Here is a 17448-nt window from a genome sequence, read left to right on the forward strand (position 1 = left end):
GGTGATACTATGTATGATAAACATTGTGTTGTTTTGATTGGTTTGTGAATGACATGAATCATATGAATAATATGAATGCATATAATGCTTGCGGTTATGAATTTTGTGTACAATTGTTGCAAATCTAGTCAATCCAGTGGTCTATCAAGTGATCCATTAAGTGATCTCTTAAGACTTGATTTACCACTAAAAAGAAGATTTCATATTATATTAATATATTACTAAATAATATAATCAATTGATGACCTCTTTTGATGATTATGTGTCAAATGTTTAGTCAGATCTCATTGAAAACGTCTTTAAATCAATGAATTAGTTAATAAATATAACGATTGAATAATTAAGACAAAGTATTGACAATAATATAATTAAATTAATTATTGGATGAAATTGTTTACTAAAGTGTTTATCATTTAGTTTTAGTAATTGATATTTGTTTTAAAAACCAGAAAATATTTGATCCATTTCTTGATTGAAAACAGGATTTTCGATGAATTAAAGTCAACTAAAGTCAACGTCACTGACAAGTCATTGATAATTGCTTTACCATTAATAGTATTGTTTGTGTCTTCAGATGTTATCAACAATAGTTCCCAAATTAAATTAATGTTAATAATAATAAAATTATTTTATTTAAAAATTACTGAAATAAAAGATTTTAGAAATGTTTGCTTTTGCTTCAAGAATTGGCATCAGATCTGTGATGAGACAATTGGTGCCAAAATCTCTTATGAGACCAATTGACAGACAATCGTCGAATTTGCGATTATTTTGGACACAAAATTCAAAGTTAGTGACGAATTAGTCATTTGATATTTTTGATCTTCATTTTTCAATTATCTATCAAAGATTATCACTTTACTCATCCGACACATCTCTTAATCACAATGACCTCGAAGTTGACACCTTTAATGTTGAACGACAAGAATTGATAGCTTTTGATGAGACCTATCGGCGAGTATTTAAAGATATGATTCCCAACACTAATGAATTGGAATTAAATGAATCGTTTCGATGGATTGAAAAGGTTTTCAATAGATTTAGTTATAATTTTAAAACTAAATTTTGCTTTAAATGGTTGAACAGGTGGTTGACTACAATGTTCCGAACGGCAAAAGAAATCGTGGATTAGCTCTTGTTATGTCTTATAGAATGTTGGCTCCAATTGAAGAGCAAACCTCTGAGAATCTAGAATTGGCACGAATTCTTGGATGGGCTGTTGAACTACTTCAGGCTTACTTCTTGATTGTCGATGATTTGGTGGATCAGTCTATCACAAGAAGAGGACAACTCTGTTGGTATCGACAGGTATATTGTGTTTATAGAAATATTTGACATTTTGATTGTGTGATTATCATTGGTTAGGATGGGGTCGGACTAATCGCTTGTAACGATGCAATATTATTAGAGTCGTGTATTTATTATATAATAAAACATCATTTCAAAGATAAATCATATTATATCGATATTTTGGATCTTATGCTTGAAACGACTCGTTATACATCATATGGTCAATGTTTAGACCTATTGTCAAACCCTCCATCAAAAGGATATAAAGCTGACTTGAGATCGTTTACTATTGAAAGATATGCAGCTATTGTTAAATATAAAACTGCATTTTACTCCTTTTGTCTACCGGTGCGCTTATCTATGTTTATGTCTAACTTGAGTGATCCCGCAGTACATACTGAAGCAGAGAAGATTCTGTTGAAAATGGGTCACTTCTTTCAAGTACAGGATGACTATCTCGACTGTTTTGGTGATCCACAAGTAATCGGTAAAGTCGGTACTGACATACAGGATGGCAAGTGCTGTTGGCCTGTCATCACTGCACTTCAAAATGCTATTCCAGAACAAAGACAGATAATTGAAGATAATTATGGAATCAACACTTCCGAAGCTGTGGCCAAAGTTAAAGCTATTTATAAGGACCTCAATATTGAGGAACTCTATCGAAAGTATGAAGATATGACTTTCGATGAAATCTGTCAATTAATAGATGAGTTAACTGTCTCATCAAAACTACCGAAGAATATATTCTATGGATTTTTGTCTAAAATTCACAGAAGAATCAAATAAATTAAAATTATATTTCATATAACAATATATTTGTAAAGTATTGTAAAATTTACTTCAATTGAATTATTTGTTATTTTAAAATAGATATTAATTTTTTGATAATGAATTGATATCATTATTATACTTAAATTATTGTTTTTCAAATGTCATAAATTTTTAGACTATAAGTTAGATATTATTAAGAAATAAATTTTAATATATTAAATAAAATGTGTTTAATTGTTAACATATTTGATAACATTTCAAATGAAGACTTAATTAGAAAAAGGAAGACTCATTGGTTGTGGGTTTTGAAGATAAGACATGACGACAGCTGAGATGGACAGCATGAATGACGACAGGATCTGTTTGGTGTCATCATTGATACGACAATTGGTGAAAGAGATGGCTGAACAGTACAGTGCCATCCAAGCAGACCATTTCAGTTTCATCATTAGTCCGCACATCGACAACAACATTGACAATACGTTCATATAGTCGGGCAACGGGTCGTCACCACTGGATGTGCCAATCGGTGGTGACTTATATCTGATGAATCATATCTCACATTACGTCCAATTAGTTAAATCATACAAACCATTTACAAACCTTTGAATTTTGTCGGCTCTTCGCGGGTCTGAGTTTTGGTTCAACAAATTGGATGACATTTTAGATAATAATAATAATATTTATTATTATATTATTAATAACCGAATCAATCAATTACTGACTATTAATAATAGTCTTTACAATACATGAGTGACAGTCAGTGCAACTAATTTAGTGCTATTTCTTCCAACAACTAATATATTGATCTATAGATAGCACTCTATAGCATAACATTTAAATACTTGTATAATAAATGTTTCCAATGTATGAATTGTTTAAATTTTGTTTTTTTAAATTAAATAATTCAATAATAATTATAATCCTAACAACAATCGCCAGACTTAATGTTTGAATAAATTTCATTAAAATTTATTAAATACTTTTCCAGATATTAATACACTTTTTATTTGAACAGTTAGTTCAGTTTGTATATAAAATTTGTTTGACAAATGCTATTCAATATGCAATGAAATTATGAATAAAAATTGATATTTCATTCAATTAAATACAGTATAAAAATAAATTATAATTATATAGTGTAAGTAATGTTACGCTTCAAAACATTGTTTAGTCAACTAAAATATTAATATAAAAATTTAGTCAACTCATCAAAGAGAGTGAGTGAGTGAGTGAGTGAGTGAGTGAGTGAGTGAGTGAGTGAGAGAGAGAGAGAGAGAGAGAGAGAGAGAGAGAGAGAGAGAGAGAAGCTCTGGATATTTGTACAGTTAGTGGTTAAATATATTTATTAATCTGAATGTTGACTGAATGATAATAAATAAAATATTATTATACAGAATATGATTAATATAAATTTTAAAACAAAGTGAACTGGCTAATTTGTTAATTATATTTGTCCACTTACTATATTATACTATAATGTATTATATTTAATTTAAATATTAATATTTGATTGTTTGCACAATAATTGTTAGATAACAATATGTAATACTATGTACTAATATGTATATAACAATAGTATATCACGTATTCATAATTTATTTTATTAATTGTACCGTAAATACAAAAAAAAAGTTTTTAACTTATTTACTATTAGTTTGTAATTAGTAGATACTGTTTGGTTGATTTGATTTAATGAAAAAGACAGAGTTTATCAAATAAAATTATTTTATTTATTAATTAATTAATTTAATTTTAATTTACATTATATTTTACAAATTTGTATATATAATTATTGTATCAGACATTTGATGCAATGAATTATTTTAATATTAGAAAAATGAGTATAACTTTTCAAACTAACAAAGTTTAAGTATAGCTATTAAATAGCTATTGTTTAATGAAAAGCAAACAATTGAGTGACTGAAACAAACAAACAAATAGTGACAGAGATTATCACTTAATCACAAATAAAAAGAAAAGGTGTTAACTGTTTGGTCAATAATTTTGTTTGATTTATACTAGAGTTGTGTAATAAAACTTATTATATATATATATATTGTACACTAATTGGTTAAATCTATACTTTTGACATAAAAATTGCAATTAAGTGACAACTATTTGTTTGTTTGATTCAATCATTTGATTGTTTCAATGATTAAGTGAATGTCATGTTTGGCACAAAACCAACCAATTGTTAGACTAATCAAAATTAGTCTCAAAACAAGTATTATTTGATTTGATGTTAATTAACATTTGAAAGACTAGCGATTTATCGATTACACGACTAGTTAGTAATGTTTAGCAAATAGGGTCTTATATTGGATCAAATTAGGTGCCATTTATTAACAAAGAGTTTAAACAAATGATGTCAATGACTAACAATAAGCCTTAAACTTAACAGAGTTTTGTGACTTTTCATTAACTCTTTGGTTGGCAGTGTTTGATTGAAATCTTTGAGATGAGCTGTTGTTTGTATCGGCAAAAACTGAGGTCATATTATTGGAGACATCGTTGGGCTCTTGTATTAAGTCAGGTAAGTCCGAGTTGGCTCCGGTGGCACCACAGGACGGGTCGATATTCCAAGTGGTAATGTTTGTCATACTTGAGGGCATCGATGGCATAGTCATGTGTCCGGTGATGTCTATATTCTTGAGACGATTGTTATTACGTAAATTTAACTCTTCTCTAGATTTGTCATAAATATTAAAATTGCAATTTTGATTAACTGGTGAACAAATATTTTGTGATATCAAAGGTTTATTAACATTAGGACTATTATTAATATATTGACTGCCTATGAGAAGTGGTCGGTCATCATATGGCGGTCCATAACTTAAAGATGAATTTTGGCTCCAATTGTCGTCATTAGCAGCACAGGTAGGGTTTATATTGATATGAGTTCCACTGTAAAAGTCATTAATCTGAGACATAACAGCTGGAGGTCGTCGAGTGAAACGGTTGTGTCGGTCGTAAATACCAGAGCTTAAGGAATCGCTATCTATTGATTCATATATATGTTCAATGAATTGATTGTACAGATTGGGTGGCATTTGTTGTGTCTGTAGATTGCAATGTATGCCATATCTGGTGATGTCATCCAATTGGTTGTGATGGACACGAATCTTACGTCTATTCTTTGGTGGTCTATTGAGACTGTTATGTCTAATCTGTTGCAGTTTGCACTCATAATCGGCTAAATTCTGACTGACCAATGCATTGATGTCACCGACTGATACATTAACATTAGGAACTGTATTGATTGGATTCACCAAAATAGGTCCAGTGGTCCCTCCCTTTGAATTATAAAGAGTATTAGTGGGTCGTAGTTGTGCTGAAATATATGGGCGATCGGGTCGTATGGTAGAGATTTCGTTCTCGGGCAGCGAGTTCGTGGCTTGAAGGGGGGACCCCTTTGACATAAAATAACATTTGTTTAGTTTTAATTTCATGATTGAATACAATTTATATTTAATTTGTTTACGGTATTATTAAAGCAACTAAATTGAATACTGTATTGAAGTTCATGCATTACATACAATAGGTAGACGTGCAATGGGATGCAATACCTGTGCTATTAATAGGACAATAACGTATAGGGATTTGATGCAGGGATGCAGTGGCACATGAATGTGGAGATACTATATTCACCTGTTGTTCAACTTGTAGTACAGGCAGCACCTGTTGTTGTTGTTGTTGCTGGTGCTGTGTAATGCCAGCCACTTGTGTGGCAGACACTTGTGTCACAACCGGTCGGTTAACATACGAGTCACTAACAGCTACATTAGTCTTTGTTGTGGAACAGTTTATTTCATCAAAACAAACGCTGAGAAAATGCAAACTTCTTATCAGTTTATGGTGTTGTATATTATCAGTCTTTATAACACAAAATAAAGTCACAAAAATTGCTAAACATATGTTTGAAACGGCAAAACTAATAGCTATTATCGGTGATGTTTGGGCGCTGACATGAATGAAACCAAATATCCAGGTCAGGCATTGAAGTAACAATAATATTACAATCCATTTGATACCACTTCTGGTTAAATCAAGTTTAGTCTCTTCAATATATTTAATTGTTGTACTATTATTTGAATTGTTAAGTACAACAAAACAAGAGATCAAAACAAAGACAAGACCACCAAAAATGATGGCAATGGCTGGTCCAACAAAACTGAGGCAAAAGTAGTTATCAGTTCGTAACCAGCAATGAGTTGGTGTGCCATAACTCGATGGATCAATAAATAAAGCAATTATTATGATAAGTGTTGGTCCGCCGTATGCTATCATATAATACCAAAGCAGTCTTTTGACGGATTTGACACTTTCATACATATCTATGAGATTTAAGTAAAGATCAAATGACTCGAGAAATGTCCACAAAAGTGTTGACAAAAGGAAGAATTGTAAGGATCCGGCAGTTAATCCACATAATAATGGAATGTCTGTTCTGTAAATTCCAATCAAATAAATCATTTCAGCGATCAATAGTGTGGAGCAAACATTGCGGTGAATGGAAACGGCTTCTGTATTACCGGCGCTCACTATATATACTATGGTTGTTATAAAAACCAATATTAACATTGCAATCGCGCAACCAATTATGGCAACCAATTTCTGCCAATTACTATCTGTCACTAATAAATCTATGGGACGGATATCCATCAACAAAGCAAAATGTGTTAAATGGCTGCACATACAGACTGTATGCGTGGCATTAGTTGATTGCATCCAACAGCCATCACTTAACCAATCTTTTCGTTCGACATCCCAATAGACACACTTAGGATTAGAAACATTTTCTTCTTGTATATGTCTTAATATGACTGTTATTGGTTGAGATAATTGCATCTTTTTCTGATCATTTTTATGGTCATTACTGAGTGCCGCTCCGATTACACGTGAATTAATTGCCAAAGAAGTTGATGTCATGTTTTGTAATTTACTGAACATTGAATATGAAGTAGACTTTCTCTCATTAATTACATAGAAGTCGGGTTTGAGTAAGTCTTCGATGCGATAATAAGCCAAAAATGCTACCTTTGCCAGACCTATCCATACATTAATAAAAACAAATATTAAATTACAATCATTTACATACATTTGATGCTATTATTATTATTATTATTATTATTATTACCTTCTTTAGAGTATTCAAGCAAAGCCTGCGCCGGCAAGAAAAGAGAGTCTTCCATACGAATCCATTCAATTGTTCCCCGAGTGTCCTCTACGGTCGGAAACTGAAGACTAATTGGCATTCGTGTGTCGAGAACATGCACTGACACCACTACACAAACAATAATATTATTATAACTTTAAAGTATTTAAGAATAGAGTGTTGACGACACTTACAGACATTAGGTTTAGCCACAGCAAAGGATCCGTCCTGATTGGTGTTATCGGCTAATAACAGAGCACTTAATTCTAGACCTTTAAGTAGTTTTGAGGCCACCTTTTTTCTTTCGGAGATATTCAGGTCGAGCCAAGCATCGTCCTGTGCGTTATCCAACAAATTGCTGACCGCTTCCACAATAAACATCAGTAATTCCTTAAGAACTTGATGTCTGTGCCATACTTCAAATGTCTGTAAGTTTTGCATACTAGTCATGGCATGAGATAATGTCTTTTGAACTATTGATGCTATTCTTTGTAAATCTTCACAAAACAGTGCTTTTGTGAGAGTCATTAGCGCTAATTCATTGGCTATACGGATGACTGGTTCATCATTATTAAGTCTATCCTCTAAGTTATCTAACCATAAGGAACGGCATTGACTGAAATCAGGTCTATCTGGCATCCAATCAGTTGTTTTAGTAATAGGATTATAACTACACTCCCATTTGACGAGACCAGTGGCACCGCCGGGACATTTCTGGTCAGCCACTTCACCCCTTCGCGTCCAATTCCAGAAAAGACTTCTTACAAATATTGGCGGACAATAATCTGCTTTTATATCTGTTATGGGAAATGCCTTTTCTATAGAAAAGGGAGGCACAGGAGGGGGAGGTAGTTGTGGTGGAAATGGTGGCGATGAGATGTCAACTTTAATCGGTGTATTAATTCTAGTATTCGGTGGTAATGTTGGGCTTATCTCTCTATTTTCTGGAGCATTCAGTGAGAGTTGAGGCGATTGAGAGTCAGCTGAGTGTACGATCTCTATGTGATTGATATGATTTAGACGACTATCACTAGTACTTGAAAATGGAGTCGTTATCTGACTGTTGGATGAAAATCCTGACTCAGTCTTGGCTATCATATCAGAGTCTGTAATCAATGAATTCATATCTCCATCAGATGGGGATGGAGTGGTAGCCAACACTGGAGTCATTATAAGGGATGAATTGCTAGATGCAGGTAATGGTATATTCATCTGTATGGGTGGTCTTTTAGTTGTGGTAAGGGATGAATCTCCTCCTATATGAAAGAGAAAGTACTCTTAATTAGTATTAATACCAATACTAATACTTTTACATTTCATTTCATTTAATATAACTTTGAAATAACTTTACATTTTATAATTAGATAAGATTGAGACCACACGTAAACAATTTAATAGATAATGTAATGAACATACCGTGAACACAGTGATACTGGACTTCCAGGTACTTCAAAGTTCCGGGACAGGGGTCACCAAATATCTTACTCGAAACAACTACACTACAATTGGATTTTTGACTACATCTGCAAATTGAGTACAAAATTATATATTGTTTTTAGTTTGTAAATCTTTTCGAGACTTAATTAGCCATAAATCTCATTAATGCTCACAAACCTGTCAGACATTATAAGAAAGGAACGGTAGGACATACAGATGACATTGAGATCTAGTCGTCCGCCATCATTGCAGATACTGATACTGAATCTGCCATAATTAGCCCGAACCAAGTGTATGGTACTTCCCTCTTCACAGGTCAGATGCAATGGGTTGCCCTCACAGGCATAAGTTGTCTTATAGTGAATGCGACCTTCAAATCAATTAAAAATTTATATCGCATTTAATTTTGATGAAATTTAATTTTTTATATTGCAAAAATTAACCAAACATTTAATACAATTGTTACCTCTATCTAACATTGGAGGCCTTATAGAAAAATTGGGAACCGATACTAATGATGCAAAAATAAAAATAAACAAAACTTAAAAAACATATTAAAACAAAAATAAATTTAAAATAAGAAAACATGCAATAATTGGTTGCAATGAAATGCTTTAATTGTCTAAAGTAATGCATATTTTCATGCAATTAAAATAAATGCAATTAAATTGTTTTTTACAGCAAAATGCTTTTTCTAATTAATTTTTGCTCTAAATGTAAGTTTTATGCTAACAAAACTCATACAATTAATTGCTGGTATAAAATTACAAATAAAATATTAATACTAATAATAATTGAAATAATATCGCTTATAATTTATATAAACCATCTAACATTTAAAATAAAATAAGATAAAAAATATGTATTAAAACTAATTGCTTAGAAATACCAAATGATTATTTTTAAAAATGCCAAATATTTTTAAGCAAAAATAACACACATTTTCAAGTATTGCTTTCATTGGCGAACATTAGATCTGAAATTAATGTAACATTTAATTGGATCGCATGAATATCAAAATTAATGAATGCCATAAACTTTTATACTCTTTTTTTTTTGTTTTTATGTAACACAAAATTGTTTTAATAATTGAATGTATAGGTCATAAAAATATTAATACTTAGCAGTAATAACAAACAGCTCTTAACTCTTCGATAATAATAATAAAATGTTTATTATCTATATTATTATTATTGTTGTTAATCTCATTGTCCCATAAAAATAATATATATATTTTGGAGAATTATATTTATTGTTATTTTCAAACCAAATTTGTTTGCTTCCAAAATAAAAACTTTAAATGAAAACATATTAGCAAAATATATGTATAAATTTTAATAAAATATTTTAAACGTCAAACCAAATAATAACACATTTATCTGAATTTATGTCTTTTATCATAAAAACATTTAATTTAATATAATTTTATGTGAAATTTGTGGGAAGACTATATTATTTGATGTGTTTTTATGATATAAAGCTTATATAAGCTATTATAAAAAATATTTTATTTGATTATAGTTTATGGAATAAATAATCCGATTATATACCTGTTAACCATTGAAAGTAATGTATGCCATACTAACTAAAACAATACATTGTGTTTACAATCATTTTTTTGTTGTAAAATTTAAGGTGTTGTCTGCGACCCATTGGTTGCAATTCATATAACATATTATTGCGAAACAATAGATACATGTATTATGCAATAATCATTTGTAATTCAAATTAATTTTAATATTAATTTAAAGTTAACTTAAAATATTTGTATATAATAAAATAATAAAAACAAGTTTTGTATTACTTGAGCTGAGAATTCAATTAATAAATAATTTTTATATACAGTATTTTTATATGTATACTGTATTTTAAATAACTAAAAATGTAAGTTAATTGAGTTTTATAAGTATAATACAGTAAAATAATTTTTTAAATATAATATAAAAGTAAAATTGTGAATTACTAGTTATTGTAATAATCTGAAAGAAATTATCAAAATAATGACATTCACTTTATTGTCTATTTATGCCTATTTATCTAACACTATCATCACATTGTAGATAGTTTTAATATTATTCACAATTAGTTTAATTTGTAGTTTAAATTAAACAAAATTTAGTTAATGAATTATGAATGTATGCTAACGATAAACATGAATAATATGTTAATAGAAATGTTAAAATATATTCATTTTCAGCGTTATTTTAATACAAAATATAACTTTTCTATCTTTATATAAACTCTGTATCAATATTAAAGTACATGTTATCTAACTATTTATTTATTATTATTATTATTATTAAGAATTTTAATTAAATATTATATTTGGTATATAACACATAATCAATTTAAATTAAATTGTATTTTCAAGCAAACTAAATAATAGTCAACATATAGATTTTATTTATACTTTATAATAGAGTACAGTATTATATTACATTTATTGCATTATTACGTTCAACATATAAACAGTATATAGTATAGAATTTTTTATATATATAGTATTTATATAGAAATACAGTATTATTTTGTGTATTAAAAATTATTGAACTTCAAGCATAACTTAATTATTGAGTAGTAAACATAAGGGAAGTCTAAAATAGTGTGAACACAAAAAAAACATAAAAAAGCACTTTTGAAATGTCAAAAAAAGTTGAAAAACGTAGAAATGCTAACAATAGGGTTTGTGATTTTAAATTTAATGTATTTTGACTAAAAATTTCTACATTAGATATATATAATATTCATATAATAAATTTAATGCAATTTATAATAATAGTTTTTATAAATATTTAATTGTAGGTATATACAGGTATATAAAACTAAATAAAAATGATAAAAAAATAATTAAAAAATATTGATTTCAAATGGGAAGTAAAATTAAAATCTTGTAGTCTTTTCAATTATTTTTAAAAATAAATTTTAATAAATATATAATATATTGTTTGCAATATTACCAAATAAATAAAAAACAAATATTAATTTAACTAAAGTCTTACTTTTAGCAAATATATAATACAGTAAATAAAATAAAATACATAAATAATTTGAAAAAAGAATCGGCATTTGAAAATCGGAAACAGTTATACTTTTTACTGAAATTTCCTGTTTATAACTACATATTAAAGATTGTAATTATGATTTATCACAATTGTTATGTCAATTCCAGTAACAAACTAATAATGTGAACTTAAGTTATGTTAATTTAGATTAAATAACAATCATTTATAAATTATACTGTAAAGTGTAAGAATAATTTGAATTAAAAAATTTGTGTAATTATGTTTAAATAAAATAATTTTAACAATGAAAATACAAAATCAAGTGGTATTTCATAAATGAGTTAAAAGGGATATATATATATATATATATATATATGACAAATAACGGGTCGGTCATTAAAATTTGAAAAAAATAAATGTCTAATCTATAGTTAAATTTATATTAATCAAAGAATTGTAATATCTATGTTTTATTGTAAACTTCACTGATTGTAAATCATAATAAAAACTGATTAAACTGAAAATGTAAATTTGATTCAATATATAGATTACTATTATTTGCTTCAAAATAACTAAAATATTAAATTCAAGACTTATGAGATATGATGAATGAAAAATCAATTTCAAAATTGAGTCGAAAATGTAATATATATATAATAACTCATACCTATAAATTAGACTATAGTATACAGTATTACATTTTATATAAATTTGTATTGAATATAATGACATCAATATATAAATATATATCATTAAATTAATACCTATTTGTATCTATAATTTTGATATAAGCTTGAAATATGACATTTTATAATATTTATAATATTTTATTCATTCTATGAAAAATACAATCCTTGAATTTTAATAATTACTTTAATATTTTACTTATTCTACAATAAAAGTATATAAAAATAAAAAATAGTAAAAAACTAAATCAAAATAAGTTTTAAATTATATCTATTACTATATTTAAAATATTTTTTGTGCTCTCTCTCTCACTATATATATATAAACAAAGGCACAAATCATCAAAGTTATCCTTCAGGTATCGAACTCACAAATACTCAGATCGACAAAACGACACTTTGCTAATGACTTAGTAATGATAAATTGGGACTAATGTATGTTTAACCGGCATTTGAGTCAAATTTTGTTTTAAATTAATTTTTATGTTATAACTAGTTATAGTGACAATTACTGAGAAAAAAATAAACGTCAATATCTAACAAAAACTTCTATATATAAACAAAATATTAAAAATAGATTTCTCAATAAAATAACACAATTTGTTTAAAAATATTCTTTTGGTTTATAAAAGACTTTTGTTGTCAAAGATCATTGAAATTTTATATTAGCGAAGAGATCTTATATTACATTTTGACTTATATGTGTAGTTATTTAAATAATACTATTATAATTGTATGAATTGTTTTAAAATAATAATAATAATAAACTTGAGAATAAATTATTTTGAATTTTTATATTATCAAAAACATCATATATATAACACTTGGTTTGCAATATATTATGTAATATTGAATACAAAAGGCATGTTTGTGTGTTTGTAATGCATTAGAAACTATGTTTGTATATTAGTTGCAAACATCTGTTATTTTAGTCCTATTTTCCCAATGATATAATAAAAAAATGAATTTTTAAGTGAATTTCTACAATATTTACGGTTGAGAGCTATGCATACATTGGGACAAACATTAGTAAAAATAAGTCTTGTATTTTTAAACACTTTTTACTAAATTTTAGTCCTATTATATGAATTAGACCCGCATTTCACATACCCTTCATATTTTTAACTTATTGTTTAATAATTTTCAAATACAGTATATTCTAAGTTTGAATTCATTGTTCACTTTACAAATAAATTACAAACTCATGATTTATATTATTATTACATATATTTTGTATACAAAATTGTTTTAAATATTTCAAAATGCAAATTATGTGTTTGTATGTGAGTAAGTGAAAGAAAGAAAGAGAGAACTCAAATAATAGAAACGAAATATTAATATAAAAAGTACCTGTATTTACAATATTACATGCAGTTTGTAAACTTAATGATAATGTTAATGACATTGTTTAGTGAATCCCTTAATGACAAATAAACGGAAATGTTTTACTAAAAATTGTTTCCATCACTTAAAACAAAATGAAAGAGCAATATATTTGAAACCTAACTAAAACTACAGTATATACAGTACTACTTTATATAATACAATATATAGTACTTTAGAAAATAGCAGTTATTTAGTATGTAATAAATGTGTATATTATATCATATGTATATAAAATATCTGATGAGTAGAGTGTGTTATCAAAATACCTGTAGGAAAGCAATCAGTATCCGGTCGATCAGAGAAAATAAATTATTTATTATAACATTATAGCAAATAGAAAATTAAAAATAATATTAATTTTAATAATAACTAATGGATGTAAAATTATAAAAATAAATTATAATTAGAAATATTGTCATAAAACAATATAATGGTAATAAGTAATATGCTATGACAAGTTCATTAACTGTTAAATAATTTTTAAATTTATATAATACTAATATATATACCACTTTAATTATTAGAGTCATGAACATTATTGCTAGTCTTATATATTGCTAAAATTAATAACAATTTTAATAATAAGTTTAATATAAGAAATGAAATGAAGGGATAACTAAATTGTTGTAATAACGAGTGTTCACATGGATTGCACTTATTGTGCTTTTTGTGTCCAATTTGTTGTTATATTGTTATATGTTTTGCCGAAATTATGTTTTAGAGTTGCGATAAGTTGTTGAGCGAAGTGAAGTGCATTTCATTTGATAGTAATGTCTATCTATAAGTAGACTAACTTTTTAACTATTGAGAGATTTCATGATTGCAGTCATTGTGATGTCTATGGCTTGTGATCATTGAATGGCTTTCTATCAAACTTAACATTTAGTGTTACTTTGTTGTGGTTATTGTAAATGATTGCTTTGAAAAATTTTACAAATCTGAAGAGTGCACCGGGATATTAGACATTTAGGTATTAGGTGTGAGCTATAAGGACTTACAGCCATAACCATTATATGTGATTTGCTATTTGTTTTTATGCCTGTGTTATGACATTTAGCCAAAAGCAAGTGTTAATAATTGCCTCTTAACTAAAAACTTCTCTTACATTTGAGTCATTGCTTGTATTGAACATAAAAATATCTTTAATAGCAAAACACATTTGATTGTGAATCTCATGTAAAAGGCATTCATCCATAAAAACATAGGGCAGACAAATGTTATATTTGGGTCCAAACCAAAATCGATATTAACTTTGTTGTATTCAATACTCATATCAAATAAGCTATATTTTTATTCATATATATATATATTTCTTACATTATAAATGTATCTTTATTTGACTGCATTCAGATATTCACGTTTTCAGAGCTATTTTCGTATTATTTAGATTTCAATATTATATATATTATAGCCTTACTATCAAAATCTAATTCTAATATATATATATAGTAACTCTAAAGATATATTTATAAGGATCTGAATGGATATAGCAATAATAAATATATATTTTTCTGCTACACTGTTGGTATAAAACTTACATTTAGTATTTTATATTATGATTGTAATTCAAGTTTAAGTTTATGCATGAAATCACAAATCATGACTTCATTGCATTTGATGCATAAAATCATAGCCGACTCGCAAAACCACAGTTATTGTCATCTCTAATATAATGCTATAAATTATATGAAATAATTATTTTTTAGGCCTAAAGGAATTTCGCACGACTTTAAACAGGGGTAAGGGTTGGGTGGGCTTTAAATTATGGGTATATTCAAGACCTTTCATATTAATGCTTCAAATAATCCTTAGATTTTTATTAATATTTTAAATTACATCTTATTTTTGCTTTTTAATAATAATCATAAAAATTGATTAATCCAATTGAAAATACAATAATATTGATCCAAGTTTATATGTCAATTATTTTATACACTGGCATTTTACTTATGTGGTTTATCTATTTTTAGATAAGTTTTCAATTTAATTGACTATAATATATACCAATATATTTATTTTATAGCAAATGTAAATGCATAATAGAGTTGTGTATATAACATCAATATTGATTTATGTAAATGAATTGTTATAATAAAACATATACAGTATTAATAGTAGTCACTCTCTCTTTCTCTCTCTCTCTCAGTTCATTTAATTGTATATATTTTGTATGCTAACTGAAACTAGTCTCAAATCACATGGGCTTTCATTTAATTGTAAAATGTATTTTATTCTTTCATAAGACTACTATTATATAACTTTGAGTATAACAATTCAGCAAATATTGTCTATTTTTGAATCAAACTAATTGTTATGTAATTAATAAAATGATTTTGTTAAACTTTTTTTATCTCTATATATACAGTCATTAGTTAACACAAAAGTTACACAAATTTACACAAAATTTTTAACTATTAATATAACAAATATGTGATGTACTATATTATAACTATTATGATCAACATTTTAATGACGATCTAAGTATACAATGACATAATGGATCTTAACATTAGTTACATAATAGGCTTAAAGTGAGATTAAATTTGATTGAAATGAGATTAATAATATTGGTAAATAATAGTGAAGAAAATATTTAACTTAAAATATACTTTCAATTAAAATTGTATTAAAAATACATTTACTTGAAAAAGTGTTATTTTTATTTTTTTAAATAGCTATTTTATAAAATATTTATTTCCTAATTTATTATTTTTATTATATGTCTTAGTTTGCAATACAATAATTTGTATTGAAATTTAAAATAATAAATAAAATCTAGAAATTAATGATTATTTTTTTTAAATATAAGTTTGTGAATCTATTGTTAAAATATTCATTTAAATACAAAATTTGATAGCAATTGTTACTTATAAGGAATAAAATTATTGTATATTATGTAATATTCATACAATACAAAGCATTTATGACATATTGCGTAAACTTTTCCTGAACTTAATGTTATTTTTATTGTAATTTATTTCTGAAAAAAAATTTAAATTGATTTTATATTTTCATTACTTAAGCATTAAAATCAAATTATAAACAATTATTTATGAATAATCTTTAATATTTTGTATTTATGCAAATATCTACTAATATTGATAAACGTTAATTAAATCATTTAGTTTGAAAACATTGTTAAGTGTTGTTTACGCAAAATAATAATAATTATACGATAATTAAAAAATTAATATATTTTTTACATATTGATTAACATTGAAAATGTGATTTAAAAATAAAAATTGTTGTCTAACTAAATTTATGCATGTTTAGTTTTACAATAACGTTTTTAAAATGCTATAATTAAATATTAATTTTTAATAACTAAATAATTTAAATTATAATTATTTTTGTTTTTAAATTTAAATGATTTGTTGAATGACTACTGAATGTCTACACATTTTTTTATAAGTTTTGACAAATTGTGCTGTATTTCAATGATTACTATTTACTAGTATAACTATTGATATTTTATAAAAAATAGTTATCTATTAAATATTTAATAAATAAGTATTTTCAGATTTTTTAATTAACAAATATTTCTTAAAACTTTTATACTGTAAACGTTATTTATATTATAAAAGTTTAGTTATAAGTTTAGACCTAAGTTATATCAATATCAAAAATTTATTATAAAAACATAAATAATTTATATTAATATATTATTGTTCAAAATCTATATTATTAAACAGTTATCAAGCATTGAATAACTATC

At 26.5% G+C, this 17448-nt stretch overlaps 3 protein-coding genes across 4 annotated transcripts in view; 1 reads left to right on the forward strand and 2 right to left on the reverse strand.

The window, feature by feature from the left end:
• Positions 1-449: 449 nt before the first annotated feature.
• On the forward strand, positions 450-2079 carry LOC128959562 (farnesyl pyrophosphate synthase-like). The gene is made up of 4 exons (XM_054305554.1): positions 450-789; positions 850-1027; positions 1087-1308; positions 1366-2079. The coding sequence occupies exons 1-4, from the start codon at positions 665-667 to the stop codon at positions 2077-2079; spliced, it is 1239 nt and encodes a 412-aa protein (XP_054161529.1). The 5' UTR covers positions 450-664.
• A 189-nt stretch (positions 2080-2268) lies between these two features.
• Positions 2269-2877, reverse strand: LOC128959488 (protein Asterix-like). Its single transcript, XM_054305447.1, has 2 exons — positions 2668-2877; positions 2269-2607 (listed from the first exon to the last, which is right to left on the reverse strand). The coding sequence occupies exons 1-2, from the start codon at positions 2724-2726 to the stop codon at positions 2334-2336; spliced, it is 333 nt and encodes a 110-aa protein (XP_054161422.1). The 5' UTR covers positions 2727-2877; the 3' UTR covers positions 2269-2333.
• A 1361-nt stretch (positions 2878-4238) lies between these two features.
• Positions 4239-17448, reverse strand: part of LOC128959487 (latrophilin Cirl-like) — a 36509-nt gene continuing 23299 nt past the window's right edge. The window contains exons 3-9 of one of the 2 annotated variants that reach the window (XM_054305445.1): positions 9126-9170; positions 8837-9029; positions 8639-8745; positions 7417-8478; positions 7205-7351; positions 5716-7115; positions 4239-5477 (exon numbers count right to left, since the gene is read on the reverse strand). In XM_054305445.1, coding sequence (XP_054161420.1) covers positions 4443-5477; positions 5716-7115; positions 7205-7351; positions 7417-8478; positions 8639-8745; positions 8837-9029; positions 9126-9170 — 3989 coding nt within the window. In that variant the 3' untranslated portion in view covers positions 4239-4442. The remainder of the gene's footprint in view (positions 5478-5715; positions 7116-7204; positions 7352-7416; positions 8479-8638; positions 8746-8836; positions 9030-9125; positions 9171-17448) is intronic. The other variant, XM_054305446.1, reaches the window with a different exon arrangement.

The sequence above is a fragment of the Oppia nitens genome, unplaced genomic scaffold (assembly GCF_028296485.1).
Source record: "Oppia nitens isolate AA-2021 unplaced genomic scaffold, nextdenovo-longstitch-racon4-pilon3 scaffold4_pilon_pilon_pilon, whole genome shotgun sequence".
Taxonomy (NCBI): domain Eukaryota; kingdom Metazoa; phylum Arthropoda; class Arachnida; order Sarcoptiformes; family Oppiidae; genus Oppia; species Oppia nitens.

Bases quoted from the DNA above. Each gene is read 5' to 3' on its own strand.
- LOC128959562 (XM_054305554.1), top strand. From the start codon at position 665: ATGTTTGCTTTTGCTTCAAGAATTGGCATCAGATCTGTGATGAGACAA. The intron at 790-849 runs GTTAGTGACGAA...TATCTATCAAAG, and splicing joins TTTTGGACACAAAATTCAAA to ATTATCACTTTACTCATCCG. The intron at 1,028-1,086 runs GTTTTCAATAGA...ATGGTTGAACAG, and splicing joins CGTTTCGATGGATTGAAAAG to GTGGTTGACTACAATGTTCC.
- LOC128959488 (XM_054305447.1), bottom strand. From the start codon at position 2,726: ATGTCATCCAATTTGTTGAACCAAAACTCAGACCCGCGAAGAGCCGAC. The intron at 2,608-2,667 runs GTTTGTAAATGG...ATGATTCATCAG, and splicing joins AGAGCCGACAAAATTCAAAG to ATATAAGTCACCACCGATTG.